The sequence below is a fragment of the Oncorhynchus gorbuscha genome, linkage group LG06 (assembly GCF_021184085.1).
Source record: "Oncorhynchus gorbuscha isolate QuinsamMale2020 ecotype Even-year linkage group LG06, OgorEven_v1.0, whole genome shotgun sequence".
Classification (NCBI taxonomy): Eukaryota; Metazoa; Chordata; class Actinopteri; order Salmoniformes; family Salmonidae; genus Oncorhynchus; species Oncorhynchus gorbuscha.
In genome coordinates this window covers 17,034,433-17,056,797 of record NC_060178.1, presented here as the reverse complement: position 1 = coordinate 17,056,797, position 22,365 = coordinate 17,034,433, and the positions used below count along the sequence as shown (strand labels likewise).

At 41.4% G+C, this 22,365-nt stretch overlaps 3 protein-coding genes across 15 annotated transcripts; 2 read left to right on the top strand and 1 right to left on the bottom strand.

Moving 5' to 3' along the window:
* The first annotated feature begins 694 nt into the window (after positions 1-694).
* Positions 695-8,090, top strand: amn1 (antagonist of mitotic exit network 1 homolog (S. cerevisiae)). 5 transcript variants are annotated; one of them, XM_046352516.1, is made up of 7 exons: positions 695-1,004; positions 1,306-1,438; positions 2,779-2,995; positions 3,359-3,576; positions 4,353-4,409; positions 4,778-4,889; positions 5,845-8,090. In XM_046352516.1, the coding sequence occupies exons 2-7, from the start codon at positions 1,355-1,357 to the stop codon at positions 5,910-5,912; spliced, it is 756 nt and encodes a 251-aa protein (XP_046208472.1). In that variant the 5' UTR covers positions 695-1,004; positions 1,306-1,354; the 3' UTR covers positions 5,913-8,090. The 5 variants fall into 5 exon arrangements, with proteins under 5 accessions (XP_046208472.1, XP_046208473.1, XP_046208470.1 ...); XM_046352517.1 differs by lacking the exon at positions 695-1,004 and adding an exon at positions 1,020-1,136 and having other exon boundaries at positions 2,779-2,908; XM_046352514.1 differs by lacking the exon at positions 695-1,004 and adding an exon at positions 1,020-1,136.
* On the bottom strand, positions 7,224-10,563 carry etfbkmt (electron transfer flavoprotein subunit beta lysine methyltransferase). The gene is made up of 3 exons (XM_046352519.1): positions 8,930-10,563; positions 8,721-8,851; positions 7,224-8,636 (listed from the first exon to the last, which is right to left on the bottom strand). The coding sequence occupies exons 1-3, from the start codon at positions 9,202-9,204 to the stop codon at positions 8,287-8,289; spliced, it is 756 nt and encodes a 251-aa protein (XP_046208475.1). The 5' UTR covers positions 9,205-10,563; the 3' UTR covers positions 7,224-8,286.
* On the top strand, positions 9,683-22,315 carry LOC124037622 (mixed lineage kinase domain-like protein). 9 transcript variants are annotated; one of them, XM_046352505.1, is made up of 11 exons: positions 9,688-10,038; positions 17,731-18,180; positions 18,999-19,106; positions 19,640-19,817; positions 19,917-20,017; positions 20,183-20,318; positions 20,897-20,981; positions 21,081-21,220; positions 21,369-21,418; positions 21,594-21,734; positions 21,953-22,315. In XM_046352505.1, the coding sequence occupies exons 1-11, from the start codon at positions 9,843-9,845 to the stop codon at positions 22,000-22,002; spliced, it is 1,635 nt and encodes a 544-aa protein (XP_046208461.1). In that variant the 5' UTR covers positions 9,688-9,842; the 3' UTR covers positions 22,003-22,315. The 9 variants fall into 9 exon arrangements, 8 of the variants coding, with proteins under 8 accessions (XP_046208462.1, XP_046208461.1, XP_046208463.1 ...); XM_046352507.1 differs by having other exon boundaries at positions 9,692-10,038; positions 21,594-21,622; positions 21,953-22,305; XM_046352510.1 differs by lacking the exon at positions 9,688-10,038 and adding an exon at positions 15,181-15,241 and having other exon boundaries at positions 21,953-22,305.
* Positions 22,316-22,365: the final 50 nt, after the last annotated feature.

Here is a 22,365-nt window from a genome sequence, read left to right as displayed (position 1 = left end):
GGTGGCTGGTGTGGCAGTCCTTTGTGGGCACATTTTGTCATCAATGTCTGGCATTCTCTGAATTTATGGTGGGAAACGGGAGGGGAAAAAAACACACAGCCACTCCAATGAAAAGCAAGGCTGGTGATTGCTTTGAAATGCTTGCAGTTAGCCAATGATTCCTTCCAAACGACTCATTGTTGAATTTGCGATTTCCAACTTGTTGTGTAATCTTTATGTCCAATGGCCGATGAGTATGATATGACAAGGATTAAAAATAATTTGCCAGTAGATTGTGGACTTGATTCATGATGATGATGACTATAACGTGATTTGAGGTCATTTTATCTGTGGCCAATAACCCTGAGCCTTCTTGGAAGGGCACTTGTAATATAGCTATGTCAGTGGCAGGACACAAAGGGCTGAAATGTTGGATATCTACCCTTACTAAGGACTTCCATTTAGCGATGTGGTGGTGTCCCAATGAGTGACAGAAGACTGATCCAATCACGGCGCAATACTTCTATTTTCCGCTGGCTAAAAGTTTTTTTTTTCAAAAGTATCTGTAATATGATTACAATAAAACATTTAAAATAATTAAAAAATGCATAAAATGTATAAAATACACTTTTTCTCCCGGGTAGGTGTAATTTGCCCCGGGTGAAAAGTGACTGACTGGGATTGTTCGACATTGCACATTGATGAGAAGGTCGCCTATTCTGTGAAGAGGCTGCAACCATTCAATTCGCCTTTGCACTCCTTCTAAACAACGCTTTAAAAATATATATAAATATATTTTTTTTTAAACAATTTGTCAAAAACGCAGTCCACTCTGTGTTACAGATTATAATTTTGGAAACAGAAACCTGTATGGAGATCAAATGTTTCATCGATGAAAATATTTGCTGAATTTCGGCCAAAATCTTTCCACATCTTTTCCCACAGCCGACCACTGGGCTTCCTGTCGTCACCAAATTTGGTAGTGAGTGGAAACTCTAACCGGATGCTTCACATTTATACATCTGGTGAGATATCTGGCTCATTGTTTTATCTGTTTGGATCACCTGTCAGGGAGTTAGCTTTAGGAGGTTAGCTTCTCCATCCCACTTGCCCAGACACAGCAGTGGCATTTTGGCAATGGATTCGCTTTTGAATATGTGAGTGGGTAGCTCTGACGGGTTACAGAAATGTTTTTTTTTTTTGAGCGTCTATGAAATGTAATTTGTAACAATTCGCCTAGCTAGCTTGCTAGGTGTCTAGGGTAACTAACGTCACCTACTAATTAGATAGCTACATGTTCATTGATGTACATTTCCGTTCTTGCAGAAGCGCCGTATATGTCGCAATCTATGCGGACAGATACCTCAGTAACTTCATGGCTTTACCTGCGGGCATAAAAGACACGCTGCTACGAATCATGTCATCACAGGGCACAGTGACCGACCTAAACATCAGCCAGGTATTAGCTGTGTGTTATATGAAATACGGTTGTCCACTGTGGTTCTGGAGAATTCCTGTTCTGGAACCACAGTGGACACTTTCAGTTCTGACTGTGTGCAGGTTTTTGTTCCAGCCTAGCAGTACATATATCATCCACCAGCAGCGCCCTCAATTGAGCTAGGGCATGTGTTTAGCCAAGGATTATGGATATACTGACAAGATACATCTCTCAACCCTAACAATGGGAGTCAGCCACAAAGCGGCACTGCAGGTATTGAGAATTTTCCAGTACATGTGTGCACATTATACATCTTAGGGTAGTAAGCAGAATCAGTGCACTCCATATGTGTGTCTAGGTCGTTAGGCTGATGGAAGCCATTACCTAGTCCAATGAGGTTCATTAGACATGCATTATGAGCATAGGTTTGCATTACTTAAGCACCATTAGACATGCACATGCATTAGGAGTGTGCATGTCTGTTTATTTTTGTATCTTCGCTATGGTTGCGCCACCAACAGAATCTATGCCCTAATGTCTGCCAATAAGAACATGGAAACCAAGCTGAAGTGACTGCAAGGCAAAAATATAATGGTGGCTAAATGCCAGAGGGGATGAGTCATTAACATAAAGAGGAGTTACTATGTGTGTGACGTAATGATGAAAACTATAGAAAGTGTGTGCCGAGGCTGGAAAGTTGGTTGATCGTGGACCAGCTTGGCTTGTTACTTTGTAATAAAGTCTATTTGTATTCACAAGTTCCGGTATCTGAGAAATATGATTGAGCAAATATTTCCACGACACAAGCGGTCTAGCTCCCACCTATTATTATTTTTGGCTTGGTGGATACAATTCAATATAGTAATCCTATTTTGAATATTCGATGAGCGTCGTTGAGGTGAACTGCTTGTATTCAATGGAGAGATGCCCTATGCTACTAGCCTCATACCATGAATATGCATAGATACCCTGAGACAACTCCAATATTATTATTTTTTTCTCAGAGTTGCCGGGAGGTCAGGTGTCCTACTTATCAGTACATTTGTAACAACTTAAGCATTACAAAACTTCTATTTGATAAAATCCACCTCACGTTGCAAATAAACCCCCCCAAAAATTGATGACCAAATTCAACACACTCTTATTGACCTCCATACAAAATCTTCTTGCTTGGTGGGTGAAACAAAAAAAAGACTGCCTGTTGGAAGGAGACAGATTTTCCCCCGAGTTGGGCCTCTCTCTTCCTCTCTGGTTTGGCCAGCACTAACACACATGATTCTAATCAAGGTCATGTTATTCATTCTGTGTTACTACTGGGATAGAACCAACTCCTGCACACTTCCTACTGTGTTTGTCCTCAGCTGATGCATCTTGGGACACACAAGCTGGACATGGTGAACTGCAGAGTGTCTGACTCCGCCCTGCAACAGATCCGCTGTCCGCAGCTCCGGACGATCCTTCTGCGAGGCCAACCCAGCATCACCTCAGATGGTACCTGCCTACCAAATGGAACATTTTCGGTGTTAAAGAAAAACCCATCTGGACCATCTCTTTGTTTACAATACAGTACTTTACAATGTAATGAACGTCATAATACAATACATTGCCTTTGATAATGGCTGACCCTTGCTGTGACCCCACTCTTTTTCAAATATTTTTATTTATTTAACCAGGCAAGTCAGTTAAGAACAAATTCTTATTTTCAATGACAGCCTAGGAACAGTGGGGTTCCTGAGGTTGTCTCAGGGGGAGTTGGGATATGCAAAAAACACATTTCCAATTCACACATGCATATAATACAGACTTGTACATGTGTGAAACTGGTCAAATATAAGCACCCACAAAGTAAATATTATTACAACACAAGATGACATATGATGTGATCTAATACAATTACATTGCTCTACACAACTAACATGTTGATTGGTCGGTTCTCTGTAGGTGTGAGGACCCTGGCGGCCTCCTGCCCAGGCCTGCAGGTCGTGGATCTGACCGAGTGTGCTGCAGTGACCGATGAAGGGGTCCTGGCGCTGGCCCACGGCTGCAGTTCGCTGGAGGTCCTCTCCCTCTGGGGCTGCTCTGCTGTGGGAGACGCCGCCCTGCTGGCACTGGCAGGAAACTGCAGGCTTCTCCATAGCCTCAATCTCTCGGGAACCCAGGTAATTCAATTAAGTGAGTGAGATGCTTATTACGTTTTCACTGCAGTTCACGCACAGATTGGATGCCATATCTCTCTAAATAAACTTAAACCCTGGGTTTAGGACTGAATACTTTGAAGGCTGCGTTCCTCCTATTCCTAAGATTTAGATTATCTTAGTATAACAGGAATTTATGGTTTATCCCTCTGGAACGCAGCATTACCAGATTGGCACTTTGACGCTTTGGAAAAGGAACATTTAATTTGTCATCTTATATGGCCTGAATAAGGAACAGGTCATCCTGTTCCTCTTAGTATCTGTAAGATTTCTCAATTGCATGGTTTCAAGTAGCTCTTTTGACTTAATCAGTCTGTTTTATAACTGTTTCTAAACTGCCATGTTATAACTTTTTGTGAAACAATCTTTTGTGGTTTCTGTTAACTGAGGTTGTGTGTCCTTGGTATGATTTGTCTTCTACCTCTGGGACTGTTATCTAGTGATAAGTAGAAGTAACTGACTCATCCAAGTGACATATGACCCTCCCCCCACACACACCCCTCCCCATTTTTTCTATAAATGTCAGCATGAACAAAGAGCGATTGTAATTGTTTTTTCCCTTGCATGGATGCTCGTAATAAAGCTTTTGTATATTGAGATCCAACTGAGAGGTTTTTCCACCACAACGCACATTAGAAGTACCAAACGTCTGATGTAGCTAAAGTACACTGCTTATTGCTTGTAAGTATTTAGTTGTCAATCACCTCAGCAAAAATAAGATCATATGTGCTTTGTTTCAGGTTACAGATGAGGGTGTCATTGGGCTGGCTACTGCACCGTGCTCTAATAGTTTGAAGGTAAGAAGACCAACAAATGTACATATGAAAATCATTTCCTCATAGAGGACAATAAACTCTGTCCACTTTATGCTTTTGTTGTTGTGTAGATCTTGTTTGTTTCAAACTTAAAATGATAAATTAATACCCCTAGTATAGTATAAGTGTGAAAAAAAGTAGCTATGGGCACAAGTTCTTCAAGGTGATGGCTATGGCAGCAACTTAGTATCTAAGCGCACTTGGAAAGATAACATCCAACCTTGATTCAAGTCTTCTTTGTTTTTATACAAAGACTTCCAAGTGTGACATTTTCCCATGTTATTTTGTAGGCAGAGTATTATGTCTAGGCAGACAGAGATCTATAAACTATGTGATTGGATGTGTTGTAGGAACTCCAGTTGGCCCGATGTCGTAACCTGACAGGCAAGGCCGTGAAGGCTGTCCTTACAAACTGCCCCAACGTCCGGATCTTTACCTTCGATGGATGTCCTCTCATCACTGGTGAGCCTTTAGCTCAAAGAATAAGTCGTCTACTATAACAGCATTAAGAATGTACCGTAAGCTCACTCCACAGCTGATTAGAAATGTTGCAGATGGAGTTATCCAATTAGATCTTTTGATAGCTCAAACAGTTGGTAGGTTGAGGGCGGTCACGTGTGTCTGCGAGTAGAGAGCCTGGTATGGGGACTGGGACAGTGGAGGAAAATGTACTGTTAGCAGCACCGTCTGTTTCACTAGCCCAGTCCAGACCTGTATGTGTGTTTATAAATTGGTATTCAAAAGACAAGTGTGGTAAATTTTCAACTGTATAGTATTAGTTATTTACTCTGAAAATTAGAACCTCGCAGACACTAGAGAAGCTTAAGCTTAACCAAGTTTAATTCTTCCCAAAGGGTCGATACAGCTGGAATTCAGACAACCGACATTTCACACAAGCACTGATATTTTACCCTCTCTCCTAGGCTGAGTCTCCTCCACCACATCTGAACAGCCAATGCATCTCTGTTGCTAGACAGAACCTTAGTGATATCTGTTCTTCCTCACTTCATCTGACCTGACCTCTACCCCAAAGTGCTCACCCCTCCCTAACTCAAGGCTGTCATGGTTATTGATACCAATCTGTCTCTCTTCTCCTGCCAGAGGATCTCTGATGGCTAACAATAACATATCCTGACATAATGTAAACGTTATGGATTACACTCTCTCCCACATTGACATTGTTAGTTTCTAAAATCTCCACCCATCTCCTCTTATCAATGCCTGCCACATGTAATTGCTTCCCTGCACTCAACACATTCCAAGCTTACTTGCACACACTATGTACCTTCCTCTTATAACCCTTAACGTCTGGTGTAGACCCTCTAAATTTTAGCACTCCATCAGTGAAATGAATAAGTATATTTCACATTCTCAAAACCCAACAACAGCTAAAACCTTAACCTCCTTTGTCTTTCAGATCAAGAGGCCCTGCATAACCTTTTAGGCCCAGATAAGTTCCAACAGGTATCATGGACAGTGTACTGAGGGAAAAGTTACCCATAAATGAAGACCTAGGAACAGATTACCCTACCCACAATCCTTAACCTACCCATTAGATTATCTGACCCTGGATCAAGGCATTAGGAGCAACTTGTACTTACTCCAAGAGAGCACTGAAGAGGATGGCAGGAGGAGGGATGGAAAGAACACACACAAACTCCTTAAAAGCTTCTGGGACCAAAGTGACTGAACTAGGCTAATGGTTGTTATTTACAGTCCGCTAAAGAAAAAAACACCGGTCTCAGTAAATCTTAGCTTTGTAGTGTGATTATCATCAATAACAGTGGTTGAAGATCAAACCTCAATAGTTAGTTGGATGTGCTGCTCAGTGTTCTATTCTCTGGCAATGTTTGCAATTTATACACAGAAAAACATTTCATATTTATTTATTCTCTAACCATTTTTTTTGTTGTAAATGCACGGACATTCTTTTTACTGTACTTCATTTGAGATGTCCTTGCTGTAACCTGGTTGTATGCACGCAGCACCCTGTCCTTGATTTAGAAATTGTTACTCTCTTCTCCTGTTGTAAATATGTAAGCACAAAAGTAGTGATACAATCTTACATTTGGAAATAAATAATATGTTGGAGCCAAGTCTGTTCAGGTACACTGGGATGCGAACTGCCTGTTTAACTATATGTGTAACATGGAAAAAACATGCTTCTCTCTCTATCTGTTTGGGCCCTTCACATAGTAGTAGGTTCATTGCATGTATGTTAGGTAAAGGCTTTTCTCAGGAAGGTATGGGCTTCTTTCCCTTTGTACTTCTTATGTAAAACAAAGAAGATAAGATGTACCAATGCATACATGACCTTCATTACAGAAGGTATGCTGATGGAAACATGATGCACCTGAGCTCAATTTCAAGTCTCATCGCAAAGGGTCTGAATACTTATGTAATTAAAGTACTTTTTTTTATTTTGCCCAAAAAAATATAATCTGTTTGCACTTTTTCATTATGGGGTATTGTGTGTAGATTGATGTGAGAACATTTATTTAATACATTTTAGAATAAGGCTGTAACGCAACCAAATGTGGAAAAGGGGAAGGGATCTGAATACCTTCCAAATTCACTGTACATTTAGAATACATTTCAAAGATAAGAAAGATGGTAGCTGAGAATTAATCAAAGATTCTAATATTTTAGCTAGGCAAGAAGGCCGATAATTATCTAGGTCACATGGGTCATAACCTTTGTGAAGGGGCGTACATGGACCACCTTACAAACCCTTGGGATAGTACCAGGTTAATGATTCAGCAATCAGAGAGCTGCAGCAAAAATGGATCAAGCATATCAGCGCCAGAGGATTTATTTTACATCAATCTTAAGCAAGGCATCTAGCACGTAACAGATAGTAAATTGTTGAAATTAAAACAAAGATTCCCTAGAAGTTGACAGATTAACTGTCGAGTCAGCAAGAGTCTGGCAGAGGGAAGAGCAGATGATTGACTGACCAGGGTCAACTATACCACCGTTTCTCTCAAATAAAAAGCATGCCGAGATAAAATTATGATTAAAAGCATCACTTATCACATTCAACTCAGTTATGATGCCAGTCAGGCAGAACTTGATAAGGCAGGGAGGAAGAGGAATTTGTACGCTTCAGTGCATTTTCTGTTTTCCAAAATAAGAGCTTGATTTAGCTTTCTTAAACGAGATAGTACATCTGTTTCTCAATTGTCTGAAGGATTGCCAGTCCACTACAGAGTCAGTTTCCTTGCTTTGGCCCAAGCCTGATTTCTCCTCTGAATGAGCTCAAATAATTCCAAACAAAACCAAGGGTTTAATCTATATTTGACTATGAATTATTTAAAAAGGGAATGTTTATCTGCCAGATGAATAAATATGGAGTATAATTTGTATAGAGCCAACTCAGGGTCAGGAGGTAGTGGCTAAATCAGGACATGTCATGAATGATAGTAAGGAGTGTGGATGCCCCCTACTGTTAGGTCATTGGATTGCAGTCTGACTGCAGTTTAAGTTTACATGCTTTATTGTTAACAAAGATGTGATTGATTGCATTTGAAATATGTACTGTTTTACATCTGTTACTTGTCATTTTCAAATCATAGATCTGTGTACAACTTAGTTGTTGAGACAACACCCCATACTACTGTGGCATTATTGCTGGGTTTTGAATAAAAGAGATATGCTTAGGTTTGAGATGTCAAAAGAGGTGTTTGTTTAACAACAGTACATTTGACTTCATGGCAAAGAAGATTGACAAGTTTTAATTGAGTCAATGCCAGGCACTTGCTGATAGCAATTCCACAATCATATGTCAAGTGTCACGAACAACAACAGTTGAAGGAGTGCTCTAAAGCACATACAAATATGGGTTTGTGAAAGATGTCTGTCAGAGTTCAGGCAGGTAGCGCCACACAGTGCTGCAGGTCAGTCCATAGTTCTCCTCTCTGACAGCTTTAGGCAGTTCAAACTGAGCCTCCTGACGCAGGAGCCTCCTGATGCCGTGTCCTTCAAACTGGGCCCTCCCCGGGTCTCCTATCAGGACCTGTGTCCCGTGGGTCTGGATGCAGCAGTTTAACCAGCTGTGAAGGCTGTCCGCCAATGCCTCCTCATAGAACATGTCTCCCAGGAGGATGAGGTCATATTCCTCGGGCTCTGAACTAATCACATTCTCCGTATCACAAGGGAGGGGGTTCAGGCCATTCAGCTCACAGTTCAGCTGGGTCGCGATGGCTGCAACTGGAACGAGGGAGAATCAGGACAGAGGTCTTCATACCCCAAGGATAGAATCAATCAGTGAAATGTACAAAAGTGTTGTCTTACCAGGGTCGATGTCATTGGCTACTACATGAGAAGCACCGCATAACTTGGCAGCTATAGCAGAGGCTCCACAGCCGCACCCCAGATCTAACACTCTCTTGCCCTGTGACACTCCAGGGTTACTCAATAGATACCTAGAGAGGTGTTGGGTTATATTATGGGCTTATTAGAGGTAATTAATTTACAATAGTGTATTTAAAACAATAACATACCTGGCGAGTGCTTGTCCCCCTGGCCAGTATATTGCCCAGAATGGGTCAGAGAAAGGCCACAGTTCTGGTCTTGCATGCCAAAACCGACAATTTGGGGTGAACAGTCTCAAATGGATTTCTGGGGTCAAGTTATGCTTTCTTACTATCTCAGTGTTTTCTATAATAAATTTCTTTATATCATTATCTGAGGCGAAGCCTTGAAGGTACCCATTTGTACTAGTGCAAAGTGTTTTGACAATGTTCATATAACCAAAAACTCCAAGCCTGGTTAACATTTTGTTAGCTAGCTAGCTACCTAGCTACTTACTAAATTTAAAAAAGCATGCCATCAAACGCAAACGTACATAGACATGTTCTAGTGTAGCTAGCTAGCTGCAAGTTTTTTAATTGTAATTTTTATTTGACCAACTATATAGCTACCGACGGTTCAGTATTTTTTCCCCATTTCACACAGAAATGTCAACATGTAAATCCTAACCAATGAAGGCACAAGAGCGTTGTTCCCACACGGAAGCAAAACATGACAGGACCAAATAAATGTACAACCCGTGTATGATGCCACTGCACTATAGCGAATAGTACTTTTAGTTCCGCTCTGTACATTTTTTTCAGCCGATCTCATTTGGATCAAATTAATGCCAAGCTTCTCGTGGATGGGGCAAAGGCAGCATCATCTATCCACTGCACACCCAGCGCCATTTTTGGCAGATTTCATAACTTTTGATTGGGCAAATGTATTTATTTATTCAACAATTGGGTAATTTGGTGTCTCTTGATTGAGTAAGAAGGCATAGGCATGCATTTAAGAACATATAACATGCTATTACTATTGTTAAGAAATACATGAGATAAGTAACCTGAAGGGAAATAATCACGGGAAGTGCACAGCTCTACTGGGAATCCCAATCCCTCCATGGGAAAAAATGTCGATACTATTGTTGATAAAAGGATATGTAGAAGGGTGAGCCGGTTAAGGATCGATTCAGACAAGGTGGTAGATTGTACGACAAGCGACAGGTTTATTCAGAGTGAAGATATCTGGTACAGCGTATATATACGGGCCCCTCTGTTAGCTCATCAGAGACTAGCAGAAAGGACCCTTGCTAACAGTGAGTACAAGCTTCATATACACAACAGAAAGTAGGTTGATTTCTAGGAGATCGGATCTTCGGATTGGATCAGGCTGGGGTGTAGTCATCCGGCATTGGCTCTGTTGTCTATCCGTCATCGTAGAATCCTGCCATGCCTGTTCTTGGTCGTCACACCATGTTCAGCTGAAAAGGGGATCTGGTGTGTGCGCTATCTTCAGTCACACAATGTTCGGCTGGGAGGGAGATTATGTGTGTGTGCTAGTTTGTCTCTAAATCTAGGCTTTCTGCCAATCTGTGGGTGTCTTATCTGGGTGTCCTCGGCAGCTATGTGTGTACTGTATGTGCGTCGTCCCTGTCTTCTGGGGTCAGTGTGTAAGAGCGTATGCGTCCCTGTCCTGTCCTCAAGAGTCTGTGTGTAATGTGTGTGTGTCCCTATCTTCAGGGGAGTTGTGGCCGAACTGCCGGCTAGCACCTGTGGCTAGGAGTATCCTGTTGTGACAGTGTTCTGGATGATCTAAGTGAGTGTGTGTGTGAGAGATATCCTGTATGGGGCCCAACCTGTTTTACTATGAAAATACGTTGTCCCAGCTATAGTAGTGTAATGTCACCTACATAAGAATTAGCAGTCCTCTACACTATCAAAGAAATGTCACAATACTATCTAAAAAAAGTAGATACTAAGTCGAAATTTTGAGATAGTATACCATACTTATAGGAAATGTTTCTACATTTGTAACAGTGTGTGGTGATTTCAGGGGTGACACCATAGGTCCCAGACTGGTGGTTCCGGATCTGGTAGGCTACCTTACCAGGTAAAACTTCAGACCCTAGTTGTAGGGTATGACATAGAAATAAATCAGCTGTTAAACAGTTTTATATGACCTATGATGGGACTAGATGTTTTCGAAGCAGGTCATATTGTTTTTAAAAAAACTAGACAACTGCGATTGGATAATAGAACTTAACTTGCTTTGTGCAGGGTTGCATTGTGTAGGACTTTGCATCTGTAATGTAAAGGTTAATCACACAGTATGTCATCACCTTTGTGTTGATTGATTAATTCAATAAACTAACAAAAATAAAAAGATTTGCACACTCCATATATAAACTCCCAGTAATTTATTGGGTACATCACCAACGTTTCAGCATCACTGTGCCTTCAGGTTAACACCATGAATACTTGAACAAGATTAAGTAGACAAACAGTGCAATTAGTGCAATCAATAACAATAGTGATGGGTGTGTCATAATGATTAAGTTAATTAGAATGAATTGAGTGAAACTGTTCAAAAACAATAGTTTATGGCATATGAAATATATTAGGCTATTGTTATCATATGCAAACATAATTGAATATTGTACATAAAATTAGCATCAACATACATTATTGTTTACATTTAATTACATTTACATTACATTTAAGTCATTTAGCAGAAGCTCTTATCCAGAGCGACTTACAAATTGGTGCATTCACCTTATGACATCCAGTGGAACAGTCACTTTACAATAGTGCATCTAAATCTTAAAGGGGGGGGGGTGAGAAGGATTACTTATCCTATCCTAGGTATTTCTTAAAGAGGTGGGGTTTCAGGTGTCTCCGGAAGGTGGTGATTGACTCCGCTGTCCTGGCGTCGTGAGGGAGTTTGTTCCACCATTGGGGGGCCAGAGCAGCGAACAGTTTTGACTGGGCTGAGCGGGAACTGTACTTCCTCAGTGGTAGGGAGGCGAGCAGGCCAGAGGTGGATGAACGCAGTGCCCTTGTTTGGGTGTAGGGCCTGATCAGAGCCTGGAGGTACTGAGGTGCCGTTCCCCTCACAGCTCCGTAGGCAAGCACCATGGTCTTGTAGCGGATGCGAGCTTCAACTGGAAGCCAGTGGAGAGAGCGGAGGAGCGGGGTGACGTGAGAGAACTTGGGAAGGTTGAACACCAGACGGGCTGCGGCGTTCTGGATGACTTGTAGGGGTTTAATTTTTTTATTTTTTATTTCACCTTTATTTAACCAGGTAGGCTAGTTGAGAACAAGTTCTCATTTGCAACTGCGACCTGGCCAAGATAAAGCATAGCAGTGTGAACAGACAACACAGAGTTACACATGGAATAAACAATTAACAAGTCAATAACACAGTAGAAAAAATGGGCAGTCTATATACAATGTGTGCAAAAGGCATGAGGAGGTAGGCGAATAATACAATTTTGCAGATTAACACTGGAGTGATAAATGATCAGATGGTCATGTACAGGTAGAGATATTGGTGTGCAAAAGAGCAGAAAAATAAATAAATAAAAACAGTATGGGAATGAGGTAGGTGAAAATGGGTGGGCTATTTTCCTATAGACTATGTACAGCTGCAGCGATCGGTTAGCTGCTCGGATAGCTGATGTTTGAAGTTGGTGAGGGAGGTAAAAGTCTCCAACTTCAGTGATTTTTGCAATTCGTTCCAGTCACAGGCAGCAGAGTACTGGAACGAAAGGCGGCCAAATGATGTGTTGGCTTTAGGGATGATCAGTGAGATACACCTGCTGGAGCGCGTGCTACGGATGGGTGTTGCCATCGTGACCAGTGAACTGAGATAAGGCGGAGCTTTACCTAGCATGGACTTGTAGATGACCTGGAGCCAGTGGGTCTGGCGACGAATTTGTAGTGAGGGCCAGCCGACCAGAGCATACAAGTCGCAGTGGTGGGTGGTATAAGGTGCTTTAGTGACAAAACGGATGGCACTGTGATAGACTGCATCCAGTTTGCTGAGTAGAGTGTTGGAAGCCATTTTGTAGATGACATCGCCGAAGTCGAGGATCGGTAGGATAGTCAGTTTTACTAGGGTAAGCTTGGCAGCGTGAGTGAAGGAGGCTTTGTTGCGGAATAGAAAGCCGACTCTTGATTTGATTTTCGATTGGAGATGTTTGATGTGGGTCTGGAAGGAGAGTTTGCAGTCTAGCCAGACACCTAGGTACTTATAGATGTCCACATATTCAAGGTCAGGCAGGGAGCCCAGCCAACAGCGAGTTGCAGTAATCCAGACGGGAGATGACAAGTGCCTGGATTAGGACCTGCGCCGCTTCCTGTGAGAGGCAGGGTCGTACTCTGCGGATGTTGTAGAGCATGAACCTACAGGAACGGGCCACCGCCTTGATGTTACTTGAGAACGACAGGGTGTTGTCCAGGATCACGCCAAGGTTCTTAGCGCTCTGGGAGGAGGACACAATGGAGTTGTCAACCGTGATGGCGAGATCATGGAACGGGCAGTCCTTCCCCGGGAGGAAGAGCAGCTCCGTCTTGCCGAGGTTCAGCTTGAGGTGGTGATCCGTCATCCACACTGATATGTCTGCCAGACATGCAGAGATGCGATTCGCCACCTGGTCATCAGAAGGGGGAAAGGAGAAGATTAATTGTGTGTCGTCTGCATAGCAATGATAGGAGAGACTATGTGAGGTTATGACAGAGTCAATTTCACATATTTAATGAATTCAAACCAATAATTTGGAATTGATAAAGTCTAGGTAGCCTAGCCAGCCAAAGTTATAAATATAAACCAAATTTGATCACATTCATATTTTCTCTTAACACATACATGTATAAATAGGCATATTTTAGACTACAAATACATAACATTACCGCTTTGTTTCCCCTGGCTAGAGGAAATCAAGAGTGCATAGGCTTCTCTAGGCTACCTGCAGCTGTGGTTGTTATCAGTAGGCTACAGTAGATCAGACTAACACACCCTGTTAATTGTGCGTGAGTTAACAAATCATGAGGCAAATCAGTCTAAACAACAGTACTTTGTCCCTATTTTCAATGCTACAGTGTCCATATTTTTTATTCAATTGAATCAAAAGTGTTGGGGCAAATGCCATCTGGCCAATAGTTTGTGCTGTGCTGATCACTGCAACGTGGATAGATGGAAATTGCCACATAATGCTACAAATGAAGAAGCATATATATATATATATATGTTCTACTCTCTAGAAATTTCAAGTTAGTATCTCACAATTTCAAGTTAGTATCTTGCAATGTTGAGATAGTATTGACATTGTAATATTTTTTTTGGTGGTGGGAATGGGCTTCCATACATTGTACGTTTCAAATGAAACCTTGAGAGACTGTTGTTTTGTTGGTACTGAGACTTCACTGACATCTGAAACTGAAAGGAGATCACATTGAGTTTCAGATGTCAGTGAAGTCTCAGCATTGACAACAACTGCCTTTCAGGGTATGTTTCATTTCAAACTTACAATAGGTTTGAAGTTGAACAGAGAACGATAACAAGTGCTGGTGATGCGTGAGATTTGTCTTACAGCCTACATACTGCTGTTGAGAACAATACTTTTTGCTAGAGTGTGTCTGTTTCCTGTCTAATGCAAAAACTGCTGATTGTCATTGAACAGTTGATGTTCCAAGTGTGGAACAATCGATAATGCAACCAATCAACAGATGTGACAATATCATTACTAGTGATACAGGGGGGATCTGTTCAGTGGTGGAAAAAATACTCAATTGTCATACTTAAGTAAAAGTGTAGAAGTATTTTGTTTTAAATATACTTAAGTATCAAAAGTAAATGGAATTGCTCAAATATGCTTACGTATCAAATGTACAGATAAAAGTATAAATAATCTAAAATTCATATTTAGATAGCCAGGGGCACACTCCAACATAATTTAAAAACAACGCCTTTGTGTTTAGTGATTAGGCCAGATCAGAGGCAGTAGGGATGACAAGGGATGTTCTCTTGATAAGTGTGTGAATTGGACCATTTTCCTGTAAAATATAAGAAGTACTTTTGAGTGTCAGTACTTTTGGGTACTTTTTACTGTTTTTTTTTCTTTAGGAATTTAGTGAAGTAAGAGTGGAAATTGAAAATATGGTAACATGCTGACCACATGCGAATGTTGCAAAATAAATGTGCACATACTTGTTATTCAATCATTGCACCACACTGCTTGCAACGAGTGCGTGCATAGCCAGGCGCGTGACGAGCTGCAAGTCCCGCCTCTCCCATCTCCTCAGTGGTTTTTTGGAGCATATACCCACATGGGTGATTGAAAGATAAACTGAGGTCCACACTCCAGTCTATAGTGGTAATGCACCTTAAAGTTGGTTGCCAACCACCATATAAAGTTCAAAGAAGAAGAAGCCTGAAGGAGGAGAGATTACTAGATTACTAGAAATCCACCCTTTTATCTGTGGATTAATTGTTGGAGTAGAGGACCTTGTGCCTTTCAGGTAAAATAACAACCCAATGTTTATATCCCAGGACAAATGATTTAACAACAGCAAGCTAGATAAATTGCCACGAATGTTTAATTATTTTCGACATGTTCCCAAATTAATATAGTTGGTTCAGAATTTTTGATCTAATGGAGTCTGGTATGGAATAATTTCTCTTTACCTAAGTGAATTGTTTAAAGGCGTTGCATAGAGTGGCACAGCAGTCTACAGCACTGCATCTCAGTGCTTGAGGTGTCACTACAGACCCTGGTTCAATTCCACAACCGGCTGTGATTGGGAGTCCCATAGGGTGGCCCAGTGTTGTTAGGGTTTGGCCTGGGTGGAATGTCATTGTAAATAAGATTTTTTCTTAACTGACTTGCCTAGTTAAATAATAGATCAAATAAAAGGTAAGGGCATACTTAAGAGGTTTTACATTAGCTTGTTACTTTGGCATTAATAGGTGCCAGTTTTAAGTTTGTAAACAGTCTTTTTTGTGTGAACAATTAGCATACAAACGTGGTCTATTTTTTGCCTTCTTGAGTAAGGCAGCTCTAAAAGGCAGGTATTCCAGCCATGCTCAGTGTTTACTGTGATGGTGGGGCAGCCAACGGAAAATGCAGAGCGTTAGTAATGTTCTCTAGTTGTGTTGTGATTGGCTCAGTGTTCTGTCACTCATGGGGACACTGTCACCACCAAACCTAAGGGTAGAACTCAAATTCAGTGGAGTGGGTGTGTGGTCCCGAGTCTGGGTTCAAGGGTCTCTTTTCCAATCTTAAAAGGATAAACATTCAACATAGACCATGGTGTCAATCCAATATGACTTTTTCCGCGCTCAAAACAACTTGAAACTCAGAACTGGGAAATCTGATTTCAGTGAGTTCGAGACAACTGGGAACTCTGGGGGGAAAAAATGAGCTCCGACTGGGAAAATACGTTTGATCGGTCATCCAACTCGGGAACTCCGGCCTCTTTCGAGAGCCTTGACCTGACATCTTCATGATTCAGCCTTATTTTTTTCAAGAGTTCCCAGTTGTCTTGAAATCACCATATATCCAGAGAATGCCAGAGGTCATTGGCCACAGATAAAATTTCGTCAAATCAAATATATCTACAGCAGCTTTGATGGGACTGCTGATTTTGGACTCACAAGGTGAGTTTTAGAGAAATGTAATTGTCAAATATTGTAAGAGCTTTCATTGTCTACTTATATGCCCCCTATATTTATCCTACGGTTCTGACTTGGTGGACAGGCAGAATAATGTAAGAAATGCCCATGTTTTGAATTCTGTCACTGTACATTTCAAAAGTGCTGAACAAATAGTTATATTGACTACGTCCGTCCTAGCTCGCTCATTGTCTTCGTTGAAATTACAGATTGTCTCTTATCCACTCTTTATCCACTTATTCCATAGTTTGTACATCTCAATTGTCACTAGAAACCACATTTGTTTAAGCAAGTCAGCCATGTTTTTTAAAAGGCAGTAAATGAGGCTGAATGAACTGTTTCGCTGTCAGACAAGGCTCCGCTGATAGCCAGGTGTAGCAGTGATAAGGTGTTGGGACAGCTTTATGTAGGCCATAACATTTTTTGGACACCGTTTGTCAGCGTTATCGTGAAATGAATGTACTGTTTAGTGTTGTGTAGTGGGTTTGCTGGCATGCATCTAAAACACTTTTTTTTTTTCAAGAGGTAGCCACATCATATCCTTGCCATCAACAGCAATTCTCTCATTTTAAAGTACATTTTATTCCAGAGCTTAAATTGGGTCTGGGAAACCAGCCCTTATTGTTTGTCATGACTGGTGATCATTTATTTTTGAAATTAAGGCAAAATAAACTTCTCTCAGCTATCGCAAGAACTCAAACAGCTCATTACTACCTCACATCAGATGTGTATCAGGGTTAAGCAAGTTTCCGTTCCTCTTCCTGACTAGCTTTCAAAAGACATTATCTGACATTACTCAGTGCCAAAATAGCTTCTGGGAAATAAGTGGTTATGGTCAAGAAAAGACCTGTGCTGTATTCATTACGCCGATTCTGTTGCCAAACATTTAATCTGTTGCTAAATATTTTGCAACAAACTGTTTACTACAAACAGAAAGCGCAAATGAGTTTCTATTGAATAATTTCAGGTAGGTCACTCCCATTTTTTTCCTTTTGTTTTTTTTATATGGGAAACGGTTTACGGAATGAATACACCCCTAAGGACCTGATGTACTGTTTCAGCTGATATCATCAATGCCCTCAGGTGATAACAATGCCTACATACATACAATCTGCACATAAAATGTCTAACTGATTTTTAGCGGGAGAGATGTCGCCAGAACTTGTAAGGCTGCTATGGGATGGGTTCAACATAAATTGTTGAACAAGGTTTGTGCTCTGTCAACAAGTTAGTATACTGTACTGTATATACGCTTTGGTAGATAGACATTCTCAGAGCTGTGTTTTTGGAAAACCTTGTCAAATGCATTTCTTAAAACCATTTCTTCTTTCTCCAGCCATGGACATCATAGATCCCATCTTGGGCATAGCGGAGAAGCTCTACTCTCTATGTGGTGAAGTGAAAGCCAACAAGAAGCGATGTCAGCGTTTGGGTATGCGCGTAAAAGCCTTGGAAGAGCTGGTGAGGGCGGTAAAGATGAAGGGGCTGGGAGAATGCCCTGCACATGTGGAGAACGGCCTGAGTGAGCTCAAATTCACCTTAGAATCTGCCCAGGATGTGGTTAAGAAATATGCCAGTGCCAACTACCTGAAGCGCATCCTGAAGGCCTACGACCAGGGAGATGATTTTGAAAGTTTGAATGAGCGCTTGAACGATGCAGCTCAGGTGCTCTCGCTTGCCCTGCAGGTGGACCAGAGACAGACGCTACAGCAGGTGTTTCAAGAGGCGACACGATGGAGAGAGGATGAGGAAGACAGAGAGATTGATTGTCTGGAGCTGCAAAAATGTGAGACACCCGAGTACACCGTGTGTGGGGTGGGGCAATTTCAGGCAGGTGACATTGTGCCAATTAGGGATGCACAATATATCGGTGAACATATCGTTATCGGACGATTAAAAAAAAAAAGACAAAAAAAGCTAGAAATGCCAACATCGGTATTAGCCGACGTCTAGTTTAACGCCAGATGTGCAAACCCGATGGCGCACATGCCTATTTAACGAAGGTACATGACGTAATGACGCCACATAAAATGTTGCGGTATACGTGCAACACAGCATTCCTAAACTAGCCCACCATGTCTGCTGTGTGGATTGAGCAGTCAACAAAACAACATTTCAGCGAGACAACTCAAATGGAATGGAATTCATTGCCCGCCCTTGACAATCAACCGTTCTCTGTGGTGGGTGATGTTGGCTTTCGCCGACTGGGCGAGCACTGGTTAACACTACCAAGTGCCCAATTTTTCTGATGGAATGCCGTTTGAGTCTTTGCCTGTCAAAAAAAGATACAGTAGCACTGTCAAAGCTGTACAAAAGTCAGCAAACAAGTAAACACCGGCCACGAACGATGTGTTTACAATACCGCTTTGGTAATAAAGCATCATTTGTTCGACTGCAACTGCTAGGGTTTAGCATGCTTTAGCATGCTAACGTTACCTAGCTAGCACCAATACAACCAGCCTGAAAACAATTACCTGTAGAAACTGCAGTCATTTTCATTATTCTAAGCAATGATTTAGTAATCCTTTTGAGTAAGTATTTGCTATTGAATTTAAGTTCATGCAAATAAATAGCTAGCCATATCAGTGCCAATATAACCCACAGTGCTACAGTCTCTGGCGGAGGGCAACAAGGAAAGATTGGACACAATGCATGAGAAAATGGACTCCACCAAAAAGGATGTGAAAGACATCAAAGCAATGTTGGAAACCTGTGAGTAAGCCTATATAGATGTCTAATTTAATGGAACTAAAAAATGTTTTATCCTTAGTTGTTGCCAATTGATCACATTCAAACATCATACTGCATTTGGTAACTACTATTTCATTTGGATTCTGAGCAACTTCTGTGTTCATTAATCTCACATTTCCCAACTAGCACCAGGTGATAAAAAGGGGCTGAGAGTCTGTTTGCTCATTTGTTCCTGTGTGGTTTACACCTTTCTACATTTTTGTTTGATACTACAAGCACTATTGTTCCACTCACACAAACTATATTGATGGCATTCTGCACAGATGAAAATTATGTGCATGGGATGGTAAACAATGTGTCATTCAAATCAGATCCCAAAACACAGCACAGTTTTGCATCCTGCACCAGGCAAGCACCCTCCATCCGCACTGTATTTTACAACACTGTGTGTTGTTCTGTGATACCTTGAGTTATCTGTGTAATTGATCTGTTATGTTCCTAAGTGCCTGTGTGACTTTATCTTATTGGCTTTGTTGTGTGTTATCCATTGACAGTACAGAAGCCCAGCATTTTAATTCAAGACATCAGAGAGATCAAACCAGAGGAGCTGACCTACGACATGCCCAAAGAGCCCATATTAAAAAATGACAACTCAGTTTTGTACAAAGGAGAGTATAACAAATTCACAGTAGCCATCAAAAGATACACCTACCCAAGGAGCACAAGCCCAAGGTCTGTAGCGTAGCATACAAGACATCTCAGAATTATTTTTAGTATAAACTTCAGTTCTATACATCTATTTGTCTAATCGGTAATGTTTGTCCCACCCAGTCAGCTGAGAAGCATCTTCAAAAAGGAGGTGGAGACTATGAAGCGCTTTGAGTCGCCAAACATCCTGCGAATGTTTGGGATCTGTGTCCAGCAAGAGGGCGGTGAGTGGGCTACTCTATTTGTTTTACAATATGTGAAATAGTTGCTGAACAAATAGGAGATGGGATATAATCACCATGTGATTGCAGGATATGATATCAAAATGTGATGATGATGTGCCCCTGTTGCATTTAATCATCCTTTTCTCTACCCTTGTTGTCCTGCAGGTCCCAATCCAAACTACCTTATTGTGATGGAGTTTTGTGAGAAGGGCAGTCTAAGAGAGGTGCTGGATTCCCAAAGTAAGCTGCCCTGGGACAGAAGGGCCCGCATGAGTCTGGATGCAGCACAAGGCCTTTACAGGTACAGTAAACCACTCTTTACCCTGTGCCTTACACACGTAGACCAGACAGTACACCTATTGCACATGAAGCACCATCTCTGCCATATCGTTGCTATAAATGTGTTATATTTATACAATTTTAAATGTAAATGTAAATGTAAATTTGAACTAAGGAATTGGCCTATCATACTTTTATGTTGAATAAGGCTCTGTCGCAACCAGTACAGACACCTTCAACATGAAATGTTGGCGGACATGAAAGGGTTCCTCCTGCGCGGCGGAGAGTGACACCAAAAGCTGGCTAATAAAGTCACACCTCTGATGGTCGCACCCCTGCCACAGCCAAATGTCACTGGGTACAATTTGGCTAAATTCAAAAGAGGAATGTTGGATGCTATTCATGCATCTTATGATCCACCTATTAACTTCTACCCACCAATAATATACAGTATGGTCTGGTGTTTCCCCTTCACTAAAATAATGGGTACACTGTATCTGTGCCCTGTGCCTTGCTCACCAAAGTTCACAGAACAAGAAAGCGTATCCTAATCACACTGAGCTACCCTGGCATGACAAGCTAATCCCTCTTTCACTGTAGATTACACCAGTCTGAGAAGAAGTTTCAAGTGCACGGATGCATCAACAGCAGAAAGTTCCTAGTAGATACCGGGTACAGAGTGAAGGTATGAGGTTTAATGCATTCCACTACACATCCATGTGTGTTTGGCACTACAAAGTGATAGGCGAAGTACTCCACCTCAATGTAATTGTTGTGTGGTCAGCTAGGAGGTTTGGAGCTGGTGAAAACAGAGACTTCGTTGAAGAAGTCTAAGGACCGGAAGAGCTGCTCCTTATGCTACAGCTCCCCGGAGCAGCTTGAGAATATCAACAACCCCTACAACAAAGCCTGTGAGATGTACAGGTCAGCTTTCCATCACACACTCAGATATTGTAAATTAATGTAAAATCACAAACCCATTACATTTTTTATGTTGAAATGGTACTTTTTAGTCTAATGTAGGCCCTCGGTCTACTGCAAGTTCACTCTGTTTGAATTGTGTCCATTACAGTTTTGGCATTGTCCTGTGGGAGATTGCAACCCGCGAGATTCCCTTCAGAGGTGTGTGTCAACTCTGTTAGTGTTTATTAAACACAGCCTTTCTACTAACAGCAATGCCAATGATACATCTGAAAATAACATGGTTGGGTTTTCTCTCTCTATATAAGCATATGGTTACTCTGTAATATTTAGACATCTGTCATTCCATTTCTGTTTTCTCTCGTCTTCTGATCAGACTGCTTACCAGAAGAGGTGTTAAAGAGGGTGAGTAAAGACAAATATACTGAACCTCTTCCTGAAGACTCCCCAAAACAGTTGGGAGAGCTGATCAATGCCTGTCGCTCCTATGACAGCTTCCACAGGCCAACGGCAGGAGGTAATACCTTCAGCACACACAACTAATAGGCCTAGATATTATGACCTACTGTTATGGCCTACAAACAATTATGGCCTACAAACAATTATTTCACCTGTTCCATATTGATTCCTATTTGTCCTGTTATCATTGTTTCTTATTTCCATTCTGATCATCATCATTAAGAGGTGTTATAATACCCAGGACCGATTGTGTAATCAAGTCTGTCTGTTTCACAGTGTTGGTGGACAGGCTCCGCAAAGTGGTGGAGCAGTTAGAGGAGGACTAACAGAGTTTCCTCTCCAGAGTTCTCAGAAACTAGGCTGGAGAAGAGGATTAACAAGAACAGTTTCAGCTCCAGTTTAAAGACATCAACTGACCGCCCCAAATTCATCATGCGATGAACAACACCACACCAACAGACAGTTGATCAAGTGCCTGTGATGTCATTTAAGCCTAGTACATTCTTACATCATTAGTCAGGAATAACTTTGATTGAAACTGTGAAATGATATGCAATTGATTTGACAAACTATTAAATCAACACCATCAAATGTTTGCTACTATGGTTCAAAGCTTTGAAAATAAAATATTTAATAATGAAGCGATTTGTTTGTGAGTGACAATTTACAGTATTCAGGACAGTATTCAT

Bases quoted from the DNA above. Each gene is read 5' to 3' on its own strand.
- amn1 (XM_046352514.1), top strand. From the start codon at position 1,117: ATGGATTCGCTTTTGAATAT. The intron at 1,137-1,305 runs GTGAGTGGGTAG...CCGTTCTTGCAG, and splicing joins ATGGATTCGCTTTTGAATAT to AAGCGCCGTATATGTCGCAA. The intron at 4,410-4,777 runs GTAAGAAGACCA...GATGTGTTGTAG, and splicing joins CGTGCTCTAATAGTTTGAAG to GAACTCCAGTTGGCCCGATG.
- etfbkmt (XM_046352519.1), bottom strand. From the start codon at position 9,204: ATGTTAACCAGGCTTGGAGTTTTTGGTTATATGAACATTGTCAAAACA. The intron at 8,852-8,929 runs GTATGTTATTGT...ACACCTCTCTAG, and splicing joins GGGGGACAAGCACTCGCCAG to GTATCTATTGAGTAACCCTG. The intron at 8,637-8,720 runs GTAAGACAACAC...CCCTCGTTCCAG, and splicing joins AGCCAATGACATCGACCCTG to TTGCAGCCATCGCGACCCAG.
- LOC124037622 (XM_046352505.1), top strand. From the start codon at position 9,843: ATGGGAAAAAATGTCGATACTATTGTTGATAAAAGGATATGTAGAAGG. The intron at 20,319-20,896 runs GTACAGTAAACC...CTTTCACTGTAG, and splicing joins GCAGCACAAGGCCTTTACAG to ATTACACCAGTCTGAGAAGA. The intron at 21,419-21,593 runs GTGTGTGTCAAC...TCTTCTGATCAG, and splicing joins CCGCGAGATTCCCTTCAGAG to ACTGCTTACCAGAAGAGGTG.